The 12,515-nt window shown below is 46.4% G+C and overlaps 1 protein-coding gene across 9 annotated transcripts in view; it reads left to right on the forward strand.

Moving 5' to 3' along the window:
- Nucleotides 1–12,515, forward strand: part of NCOA1 (nuclear receptor coactivator 1) — a 339,844-nt gene that overhangs the window by 288,436 nt on the left and 38,893 nt on the right. For all 9 annotated transcript variants that reach the window (XM_075923291.2, XM_075923289.2, XM_075923293.2 and 6 more), the window contains one exon: nt 11,917–12,100. In XM_075923291.2, coding sequence (XP_075779406.2) covers nt 11,917–12,100 — 184 coding nt within the window. The remainder of the gene's footprint in view (nt 1–11,916; nt 12,101–12,515) is intronic.

Consider the following 12,515-nt stretch of genomic DNA (forward strand, 5'->3'; position numbering starts at 1 on the left):
GCTTCCTATCACAATTCTCAGATAACAGTGCTTGCTGATTTTATTCTTTTTCCATTCGTGGCTCTGCCATCGAGAGGGGCCGGTTTTGCAAGCGGCTTAGCTGACAATCTTTAAAGGCAAAAGGAAGGGGTTAATGGAGATGGTGCTACTAGTATAGCACAGAGAGTGTGCGGGAGGGACTTGCAACAGTGAATTTACCCAGCCTAGGGTCTGATCCTGCACCCACGGCAATCATCGGTAACACTCCAGAGCGGCTGGAGTAGGGTAGGATTTAACCCTTGGGTCCCAGTGAGTGCTGCTTGGCTGAGAGGATGGTAGGTTGGTATTGAGGTTGCTACTGTAAAATAGAAGGGCTTATTAGGGTTCCAGCTTAGATGACAAATAACCTTTCCAAGTTTGTATGGCCATTGTGGACAGCAAAAAAGCGCATGGAAACCACTAACGTAATCAACAGCCCACCTTCTCGCCTGTGTGTCTGAGCCAGGCTGCTGCTCTTCTCCAGCTTTTATAAAAGAAAAGTCCTTGCTTCCAGCCTCAGACCTCATCAACTTTCATTTCAGGTTGGAGGGAGCTTGTAGGGTTAAGCTGTAAAGGCCGGAAAAGAGGGTTTATAATGAAAATTCTCTTGTAAGCTTAACTGTAGCAACATGAATGGAATGTAATTTGGCTCTGCAGAGTTGCCTTATCAAGGGAAGCATTAGGAGAGCATTATACTTCAGCACTTTCCAGCCTGCTGGGAAATCTGCAGCACATTAGTTTTTATATTTGCAACCGAGAGGCAACTCGTCCCAACTTAAAATTGCACTCACAGCTTCTTTTGTGCACCTTATGCAAAGAAGAGCCTGCAGGCTCCATGGTGCCTATTCTGCTGGAGAGGTAGCAACCTCTTGGAGTTCTGGAGGAGCTAGTGGCTCTATCATTTAATTGACACCACAGGCTTCTATTAATTAAATTAATCTCATCGGCTGTAAATAAAGTAATCTCTCTTACGCTTCAGGCCTCCCATTGTGCAGAAGCGGGGCCAGCAGAAATCTCTTGCCTTGTCAGTCCAGGGTCTTTGAGCAGAGCTTGATGTTTTTGGTGAAATCCAAGGCTTTTTAAAATAAAACTGGTCTATTCCATGCCACCACAGAGTGTCCTTAGGAAGCTCAGCCATGTGGTTAAGGCCCTACAAATCAAGAGTTCTGCGTTTGATTCCTGGCTCTGCAGGAGGAAACCTCATTTGACTTTGTCAGGGGCTTTGACAAAGGAAAGGATGTGAACTCTGTTCCTGTGCACAAATATTTTTGATGTTTTACCTATAATCACCTTTCTTCCATTTAGCACCAAGCACTTTCCTCACTGGCACATAAATTACATAGAAATCACTTCCAGTGCGAAAATATAGCCACCTCTGGGGTGGAATGCAGCAGCTGCTGAATAATGTACAATTACTGTCCCCAGCAGTTTAGATCAGGAAGAACACTGTAGCCAATGGAAACAGTAGGTGGGCAGAACATAATGATTCAGGCAGGAATTTGGCTGGGAACGAGGGACTCCACTACTGACAAATGTGCCAGGGAATCTTCAACTGCTTATTAACTAATTGTGTAAGAAATCAAATGATGTGCCATCATTATTTCATATCCTTGGAAGAGGACCTATAGTAGTGCTGCCTACTCTTTAAAAATTCTGTCAGGGAAGTATATTGCTGTCATGAAGACAGGTTATCCTTAAAAAAAGGGGGGGGGGGAGAATTCTGTTGAATTTCTGCATAGGCAGTGTGGGGTTTTTTTTTAATGTGCTTAGTCTTGATTGCATGATATCATTGCAAAATAAAAGCTGGGTCATTCAAGAATCATTAACTTACTCAACTGAACTAGTCCTCCAGCAGTATTTAACTTAGCTTAGTGAATTTGCTGCTGCTTGGCCAGGTTCTGTTAAAAACCAGCAAAATCCTGCACGATCTCATATACCAGGCTTTTTTGGCCAGCACCCCGTTAAATGGCAACCATTTGATTGCAGCACATGTTGAATGAGTGAATGAATATGCAACAGAATGTGCTGCTCTATAGTACCCATAAAAGCTGCAGTCTGTTCCTATGGCCTCAGAGTGCTAGTGGGGATAGTGTTCACTTTATTATGAGCGTTAACATTTATATCGCGAGTTTCAGAGGGGTAGCCGAGTTAGTCTGTAACAGGAAAAACTTAAAAAACAACAAATAGTCTGGTAGCACTTTCAAGACTTAACAAAACATGTAGGTGGTGGTATGAGCTTTCTTGGGCACAGCCCGCTTCTTCAGATCACCAGCTTTGTTAGTCTTTAAAGTGCTACCAGACTATTTATATCGCGGTAGCACTTGAAGGCCAAGGTGGTCAGAAACCTGTTGTGCTATACTCTGTACAAACACACTATAGGTGGCAAGTCTCTATCCCAAATGACAGCAGTGTGTGCATTCCAGCACATGAGATTTCAGGCTTTGTGGGTGTTGTCGGGGAGCTCCTTTAAGAGTATGGGACAGTAAGAGAGAATCACGAAGAGGCTTTCAGGAGAATTATTTGTGTATTAACCGTGGTGTGTGGGGCACTTCCCACACTGGTGTAAATAGACTAGGCTTCCTCACTCATTTGATGTGCAATTGGGTGGGAGGGATGGACCACAAACATAACCAAGGATCACCGTTCCACCCTTTTCACTTTGTGTTTGTTTTAAAGATATTTAGCATCTGCTTCACTGACCCTGCTCTGTGGGAAAGGATGAACCTTTCTCCTGTAGCTGGATATATGCGATTCATTCAGTCACATCTCAGTGGACAAGTGCATTAGCTGAATGTTTAGCATGTTGATCGTTGCTGAAATGATTAAATATGTTGGCATTTCATCATCTTACCGCACCGTCAGAAGGCTCCAGTCATTTTGAGGATAGGACAAGAAGCAATGGGCTTAAATTGCAATAAAGGTGGTTTAGATTGGACACCAGGAAAAACTTCCTGCCTGTTAGGGTGGTTAAACACTGGAATAAATTGTCTAGGGAGCTTGTGGAATCTCCATCACTGGGGATATTTAAAAGCAGGTTAGACAGACACCTGTCAGGGATGATCTAGACAGTCCTTGGTCCTGCCTTGAGGGCAGGGGACTGGACTTGATGACTTCGCAAGGTCCCTTCTAGTTCTAATATTCTAGGATTCTATGATTTCTGCCCTGGGCGCATTTATCTAAGTCCTCTATGTTGAGATGTAATAATGCCACTCCATTCATGAGTTTGCTGCACAGTGCCTTCACGACAGCCTCCCCGTTTTTCATCGGGGGTTGCCAAAGAAATGCTTCTTTAGGTAGTTTCTTATTGGGCATGCTTAATAGATATCCCATGTACGTTCATCTTTTCTTCCGTATTACCTGTATCATTGTAGGTAGCTTTGCCCAATCTAAGACCACTTAGTTACTGGTTCTGTCAGTCCCTTTTACTTTGACTCGTCGGTGCAGACACCTGCGTTGCCTGTTTGATTTGCATTGGAATGTTCTGGACTCTGCTCCATTCTGCTGACAGTGACACTAGTTTAGTGATATTGCTAGTTGTGTTGGACTTCCATAGCGTATGGAATTTTTGAAATCCAGCGCTTGCTTTCCTCATCGGGACTTGGGTCAGTTCTGTGAATGATGCTACCTGGGGGAAAATAATGTTTTCAAGGCTTCACCTTCCAAGTAGATAGAATTATTGATAGGTACGTTCATTTTCATAACTGCTCGCCTTGGTGTATTGATAAAACCTGTTGTTCTGGCACAATGTGTGAAACCACAAATCATCCACTGTGTATCTTCAGCTGATTTTTGTATGTGAGGTATCACTGGCAAAGCTTAAGACACCAACCTCGCCATCTTATCCCGTGTATTGCCCCTTTTCCGTATTGACAGTCGGTTCCATAACGAAGTAAATTATACTTGTTGACTGTTGGTCTTGTGCCAGTATTTAGCCTTTGATGGTGTTTACCACATTCCCAAGGAACCCGACTCCAAGAAGACCCAGTCCTGGTGGGCTAGCGGCTGCTACTGGCCTCACACAGTCCGTGGATGAGACGGACGACTGCCAGCTATCCTGAGGGAAACTTTGGAGGGAACCAGCTAATAGATGGCTCAATTACTTTTAAGCCAATTTAGGTGACCACCAGAAAACTTACCAGCGTTGCTTGAGTCCTTCACAGCAAGGGGCTGGGAGTGTAGGGATGCAGGAGTCAGGGAAGGGACTTGGAGAAATGGGGAGCCAGGGCAGGAGGTTGGACATGTGGGGAGGTGCAGGAGTCAGATTTGTGGGGTAAAGAGGGGATCGGCATGGGGTGAGGGTGCAGGAGGCAGAGCAGGGGGTTGGGAGGTGTGGGGAGGCTCAGGGCAGAGTGTGAGGGTAGCTGGGCTGCTCCCCAGCACCAGCCCAGGGCAGTGGGGGCCATATGGTTGTCCAGCAGCTCCTGGGGCTGGGGAGCTCAGGTCATTCTGGGGTTTAACCATCCCCTGCATTTGCTCCCTCCCCCCATGGTCATTAGAGATGTAATAGTGTAGTCGATTAACTGATTAACCGATAAGCAAAATCTTATCGGTTAATGCTATAGACTACATGCTTCCTCCTCCTCCACTAATAATTTTTTTAACAAGCTGGACTGCAGCCTGGCTTAATCCTGGATCATGCCAGTTCCGGGACCTACCCCTACTGCCACTCTGCATTTAAAGTGTGTTAGGAACCAGGTGGGCAGGCAGCCCACCTCAGTTCTGGCTCCCACCGGGTCCAGGAGCTCAGCCCCTCCGCCCCCCAGACAGGGGCTGCTGTCTCTGATGCAGAGGCAGCAGCACGGGGCAACATGCAGCCAGTCCGCAAGGGGAGCTGGTTTTTAAACCGGCTCCCCTTGCAGACCGGCTCCCACTTGGCACTCCAAGCTGCTGCCTCTTGGAGTGGCAGGGGGCTCCTCGCTGCCACTGGGCCCACCCCCGGGGACAATAGAATAGTCGAGTAACTGATAAGAATTCATGAGGTGAATTGACTATTCAATTAACTGATATATAACAGCCCTAGTGGTCATTCCTGAATATAACTGCCTCTGGCATCACACCCTTCCCTTCCTGTTGGATGAGAAACAATCACATTCCACACGCCTCCCATTATCCTGGTGCAACCAAACCCTGACCTTGCTGATAAAAGGAAACTGCTACCAAATTTGGTGGTCCTATCTTTTGCCATTTAGGAGGAGTTCTTGAACAAATGGATGCACAAACTCTCTCAAATATAGAGCAGATAATTAAACGTCAGCGTTCAGGCCCCATAAGGGTGAAGGGCAGAGTATGGGGAAGTAGCTACTTTGCATTGCTATTGTTTCACTCTGCTTGGCTGCACAGTCAGCATCCAAACAAAGAAGCCGTTTACTTTGTGCCGCAAACCTGTCTTTGCAATCAGAGGGACTGGGAACCTTTATGATAAATACTAAGATTCATTGAATGGATCTGAATTCTCAAAATATCTGGAATTTCTGCACTCAATGGAGTTCTCTTACCCCAGATCAGAATCCCAAGTTCAAGATCAGCCCAATAATGTCTTTTAAAAGACATAAGAACTGGATCAGAGTGAAGTTAGATTCAGGGAGTTCTCATAGCAATCAACCTCATTTTTAAGGCACTTTTCTCCTGCTTCCTTGTGAAGCAAGTACTAATCTCGTGGCTATCTGGTTCTACTTTCAGGCAGACTCATTAACAAGATAATTATATTAGCTATTTTAGAAAGGCTTTCCATCTTTGTTAACTCTGATGCTTGAAGGCTTCTCGTTGGACCTTCAAGATACACCCCCTCCAGGTAGTATTCCAGTCTACACTGCTGCTAAGCAGGCTAGCCATCCGGAGTACTGCTTAGACTAACGATAAAGTTAGATGCCATAATCTAAGGCCATGTCACTGTCCCATGTCGTGGCATTTAGATTAGTTAGAGGGAAAGAATGGGTTTGCTCTACAGCCTTATCTGGGAGCCAGCTGGCTTTTAGCTCAGGCTGTAGAGGCTGATGCACTAAGCTCCAGAGGGTTCGGGTTCGATATTGCCTGTAGGTCCTACATCTACACTAGCGAGCTTACAGCAGCACAGCTTTGCTTGTGTAGCTGCTCTGTCTACAGGAAACCACCTTCAACAAGCCACAAAGCTCTCCCCGAGACTGTGCTGTACTCGTCAGCACTAGGAGACCGATTTAAATGAGTGAAGTTTCTAAGGAAAAAAGTGTTAGTGGCTAAGGGCCAACGTGTTTCTAAAAATAGTTCCAGGGGCACATTCCATGCTGGGATATTATGCACCCTGGAGTTAGTGCTGTACATGTGTCTGAAGGCAGACTTGGCCCAATATATTTGGGTTATGTTTATATGAGCACTTGTATCTGTGTAACTTATGTTGCTCGGGGGTGTGAAAAACCATCTCTTTGAGCAATATAAGATACGCTGGCAAAAACGCTGTTGTGGGCAGCACTGTGTTGGTGGGAGATGGTCTGCTGCTGACATAGCTACCACCACTATGAGGACTGGTTTGTTTATGTCCAGAGAACAGGCTCTCCCGTCATTGTCCAACGGCTCCATGTGCAATTGTAGCATGGCACAGCTGCATCGGTACAGCTGGGCCATTACACGCTCACTAGTGTAGCCATGGGAATAGACTTTCAGGCCAAAAAGAACTCCTACTGTCATCTCCTGCATGATACAGGCCAGGAACTTCTCCCATCGATCCCTGTGGCTAGCCCAACAGAATGAATCATTTAAAGTAGCACATCCCTTGACAATCTGATCCAGTAGTTAATTGTCCTCACTATTTAAAAAATTGCTTTGTATTTCCAGGTGAACTTTGTTAAATTCTACTTCCAGCCATTTCATCTTATTCTGCTTTTGCTGCTAGATTAAATAGTCCTCTAGTATCAGACATCTTCTCATACTCCATGCATGGGACTTTTATAGGCCACGAGCTAGTCATCTCTGAGCCTTCTCTTCAGTAAACTAAACAAACAGAGCTTTTTAGACTCTTGTCTGACTTATTTTCAGACCACAAATTATTCAGAGCTGATGGCTGGATGCTCTGATTGAAGTCGGTGGGAACCGCAAGAGCAGATCTGAGGACTTGTTGTTTAGTTCATAAAGTTAAACATGAACGTTTGTGTTTACTGCCCCTTCATTCCCATCTTTCCCTTCTGCACTCCCTGATCTCTTTCCATGCCTTCTGGGCAATGTAACTAGGCTTGTGGGTTTCATTTTCTTTGCTCTTTGCCAGGGGTCAAACGTTTTCACTGTGACTAAGTTTTCTCTCTCTCTCTCTCTCTCTCTCTCTCTCTCTCTCTCTCTCTCTCTCTCTCTCTCACACACACACACGTACTACATGTAACAGAGCTTTCAGTCCTGTTAAGTGTCCCTGCACTATAGTTTGCCAATGCCTTATATTCGCGTGTAGCAATAAAGAGCTTATTACATTTATTCCCTATGTTGCCAAGGTATCTAGCAATCTTGTGCTGCACAGAATCATAGAAGATTTGGGTTGGAAGAGAAGTCAGGAGGTCGCCTAGTCCCTCTGTTGCATTTCTGACTGGGAACCTCTTGAAGTAAGCCCCTCCTGAGTCACCCCCAAAGCTGAATCTCTCCTCCCACCCCAGGGCCCATACTCCAGTCAAATTATGTTGGGTCGCGGCATCAACAATTTTCTTCAGCTGGGTCATGAAAAAAGAAATGTTTGAAACCCACTTCTCTAGTCCGGCCCCAACTAGATCATTCAAGAAAATCTGTTTCAAGAAGGAATATTTTTTGAGGCATTACAATTGTGTTCTTCTTGCTGAGGCTGCTCTTCCTGTATTTTATTGTCTCTGTAAGTGGGGGAAATTATATGGCTAAGGATGTTCTTCTCCTAAGAACTCTGGGCTTAGAGCATGATGGATCACATACACATGGATGGAAAAGATTAGAGGGACTGTGAGGCTAATGGACGGCTAGTCCATTGTAGTCGTATTTAGTGTCCTTAAAGCATTACGTAAACATTGCTTAATCCTTGTAACACTATGAGGAAAGTAAGTACTTGCCCTATCTCAGAAACTGTATACATTAAAAATCCCTGACTATTTAGATACTATAAAATGAAGTGACTTGCCAAAGATCACACAGGCAAAGCTGTGGCAAAGCTGGGAATTGCAACAGATTTCTTGGGCCCTCCATGAGTCTTAAACACAGCACCATCCATTCTCTTGTTTGTGACATAGCTACTGTGGTTCAAATGAGAGACTCTGTTGCACATCTAGGAAGAGAACAGTCTGTCTTTCCCCAAGCCATAATGGCACAGCCTCCGAAGAGTACTTACAATGTCTTACCAATGTAGATAATACAGCATGACTTGTGAGTATTGTGGCAAAGGTTGTTAAACACTTCAGCTGTGGGTTATAACAACATAACCACCTTCTTCTGCCTTAGATGGTCCACTAGTGTCTCCTTTTCTTATGATATAGTCATGTCTTGATTGTTTCATGCAATGCTTTCCTCTCTGAAAGTTCTTTCATGCCTTATCCCTTGGCTGTGGGATGTGATAAATTAATGAAATCTTGTCGAGAGAGAGAGAAAAAATAATGTAAGGAGAGCAGTGCTGTCTTCTGTAGCTAGAGAGAGAAATAATGTAAGGAGAGCAGTGCTGTCTTCTGTAGCTTTTCCTGCTGTACTTGAATAAATATGGAGAAGTTTTTAAGTTGGTTCCTTGGAGAATGGTAACCTTGAACTCATGCTGAGGAGATGCAGTGGTGCTTTATCAATGCTGCTTCCTCCACACAAGGGCCTGTCTGCAGTCGGCAACCCTGCTATTGTGTGGGGGCATTGGTAGTATGAAACAGTCACATTTTTTATCCTCACACTGCACCAAGATCCTCGGGGGGATGCTCCCATCCGTTTTTTCTGGTGCTGGATTCCAACTTGTTCCCCAAATGGGGATTAAGAAGAAACTTGCCCATAAATTCCTGTTGCAGGAAACAAAGATTCAACCTTCCTCTGACGTGGCTCCTGGTGGCCACTTGTGGAGACATGATACTGGAGAAGATGTGCTATTTAGTCTGATTTTTATCTGGAAGTTGCTATGCGCTCCAGTTATTTGGTGCTCTAGGGCTGCTCACTTGACGGTGACAGCTGAGTGCCTCTGCTCCATGGTGCTTGAGCGAAGGGACTATTTGCACTGTAGACATTGGGGCTGGGACTAAGCTCTGGTACCTTCCCACCTTGCAGGGGTCTAGAGTGTGGATGCCAGCCCAAGCCTGAATGGCTACCCCACAATTAAACTGCTCCTTCGCCTGAGCCCCATGAGCCAGTCTCTGCAGGGCAAGCCATGGCTGTCTTAACACAGCATTGTCATATCCTAAGAACAGCGTTCCCTGTATGCCGGGCGCTTGTGCAGCTGCTCAGGAGGGATTTAAATGCTACCCTGCTGATTAGCAAACCTGATGTTTGGTGGTGTGTTTCCGCACATGCCTGGGGGCGCACAACAAAATGCATTTCACACACGGATGGAAAAGACGAGAGGGGAAGCTGCCGAAGAGGCGGTTTCCTCTCTCCTCTCGAGCATTCTGTCAACTCATTGTCGACACTCGCCAGAGTTTGCTTTTGCTAGAGCGAGGTTGTCCAAGAAGGCAGGTCTGCAAGAGGCTTGTGTCCATTTTTGCAGAGCAGCACAAGAATGAGGCCAGCTCTGAGCTGCCCCAAAATGAGCAGCCCTCCCGGCAAAGGAACCTTTCCCTGGCAGGAGCTGCAGTTAGATCTCTCAGCTGATTTCTCCATAGCATTGCTGACATATTGACTCCTTTGTGAAATGCACAGCTGTTTGTATACCCAAGGCCATTGGGAAATCTGGATATATTTATCATAGGCATAGGGCCTGTCAGCTCCAACCTTGTGTCCTAGCTAATTAGCCAACTTTCTGCTAACCCTCACTGTGACCTAAACGTAATTCTCTGCATCTGTCAGTCAAATGCAAAAGTATTTCAGCCTAATCATCTGGAAAGGAATTGCCTGTAAGTGCGTACATCACTCAACATGCATGCGCCTTGCCATGCCGACTGCCGGCGCTTGGGGGAGCATGTTTCAATGTGTACTTAGATTGAGACGTTTTAAAATGTGGCTTCCCTTGGGATAATTCTTTTTTAACCCAAACCTAATGCACCTTAGTCCCTTTAATCCCAAACGATTGCTTACCAGGATCTCCATTATATCCCCTGGTGCAAATTGCTTCTTCAGTAGCTTCCCCATTGATTTGGGTCCTCAGGCCAAACATCTACTCTCCTATTCTTCACTGTATGAAGATTAGCAAAGCTAAATGATGTCGTACTAGTCTGTCCATAATCATGACTTGCTCTAGGCCAAAGTAGAAATAGAGTTTTAGAAGGCTGTTCTACAAAGTACCCTACATTGTTCAGGCTAGGCCATTTTTTACATCAGTGTTAATGTATTTGTACAAACAGAGCAATTTACCTTCTGCCTAAATGGCTGTTGATATCTAGGGCCCATTCAAGCCAGTGCCTTTGCAAGCTGTTAATGTATGTTTTATAGTGGGGCCTAGAAGCCTCCACTGTCCTCAGGGCTTCATTGCGCACTGTATTCTACAGGTGTAGTGAGTGACAGTCGCTGCCCTCTTCAATTTGCAATCTAAATAGTCAAGGCAGATACAGGGTGGGGAAAGGAAGAATTATCCCTATTTCAAAGACAGGGAAGTGAGGGGCATGGAGAAGCTTGCACAAGGTCACACAGGAAACTGGTAGCAGTCAAGAATAGGAGCCAGCATTCCTGAGACCTAGTCCAGTGCCATAACCACAAGACCGTCCATCTCCTGCATTTTTAGACAGAGCAAACTACCCCACACTGTGTGGTTCTAGGTACCAAATGGACATGAAATGGTGGCATCTCATACCCAAGATGCTGATTTTACATCTTCTGTGTAATGCTCTAGGCTCATTCTAGAAGCGAGAGGCCTGATTCACTCATGTTCCAGCTTCACGTGGGTCGTTGCACAGATATTAGTGAGTGTGAGAACAGGAGCCAGTGCTGGGAGGAGCCAGCTTAAAATCTGGTTCCCCCCAGCCCTGTCTCCGCAGTGCCGCCTGTCCCCCAACCCCATGCCTCTATCGGAGGCAACAGAGGGTAGGGGAGGCTGCTCTGGCAGTAGCTCCTGTCCATGGGGGTCCCAGTGTGGAGCTCTCCCCATCCCTTGTTCATGGCGCCCACAGGGGCTACTCCGGCAGCAGCCCCTGGCCGTGGCCAGCGCTGGCCACTGCAAACAGGAGCTAATGGACATGGCGCAAGCCGGGACCTAGCAGTCCCAGCTCACATTGGTCCAGGCTGCTGCAGTTCTGTATTTTAAAGGCAGTAAAAGCCTGATGGCTCTTACTACTTTTAAAATACAGAGCCATAGTGCAGTTGGCTCCTGGAGCCGGCACAAGCTGGACTGCTTAGTCCCAGTTCCAGCCGGCTCCAGGAGCTACCCCTGCTGCGGTTCTGCAGAGCAGCCCTATATCAACTAATCGTGTAGTCAATACAAATTGTATCAACTACGCCATTAGCCAGATATCCGCAGTTTAACGCCCTTAGTGGAAATACGCATTGAAAACCAGGAGGTGGTAAAACAGACCTTGTTTCTGTACTTCCGCTTTCCTGTGATCGAGGGGGCACAGAAATAATTCCAACAGGGGCCTTTACGCCACCATTGGGGGGGTGGGTGTCACCAGAAGAACATCACATTGAAAAATGCTTGAACTGCCGGAACAGAACGAGTCCTGATTGCCCTCTTTGCACGTAATTTCAATGAGCCAACTCATTTGTGGGGAGGGGGAAGAGCGGCGGTTCCCAAATTTTTCCTGTGTGTAACGAGAGACTGCTGCCCAGAGGAGCTCAGCGACTGACCTGAGACCTTGTTTCCTTCCTTAGATTGCTGCTGACCTCGACCAGCTCGATCAGCTGCTGCCTTCGCTGGAGAAAGTATCCCAGTTGCCAGGCTTGTGTGGGACGGATAGAACCGAAAGCAGCATGGCCGGTGTTGCGGTGAAACCCGAGATCCTGACCGCCCCCCTCCAACCCAGCGCTGCAGCAAGAACTCCCATGGGGCTTCACAGTACGTGTCTGTGCTAACAGCTCTGCTCTCTCGTGCTAATGCACAAGACCATTTCCCAAGGGCTGCTAGGGATACAATATCACCTGGAGGTGGTTTACTGGAGCCAGTGTCTCCTCTTAACTGTTTTGTACCTTAAAGCTTTGTTACCTTGCAGAGATGTGTTTGCAGCTCAAACAGCCATGCCATGAGTAACAGGGCAGGGATACAGTCCCTCACGAATGAGGAGTTGAGGAGTCCGTGTGCTGACAGGGCTCAGTAAGGAGCAGGTCTCTGCGTGTGGTTTGAAAGCTTCACTATCCATTTGGGGGGCCTAGCATTTCCTCATCCATATCCTTATTCTGTATCCTGAATATATGACCAGAGGAGAGGCAGCACAAAGCAACTTTAGCAAAACCCAGGTTTTCAGCTCTTTACA

This window comes from Pelodiscus sinensis, chromosome 3 (assembly GCF_052426305.1).
Source record: "Pelodiscus sinensis isolate ZL-2025 chromosome 3, ASM5242630v1, whole genome shotgun sequence".
Lineage (NCBI taxonomy): Eukaryota > Metazoa > Chordata > Testudines > Trionychidae > Pelodiscus > Pelodiscus sinensis.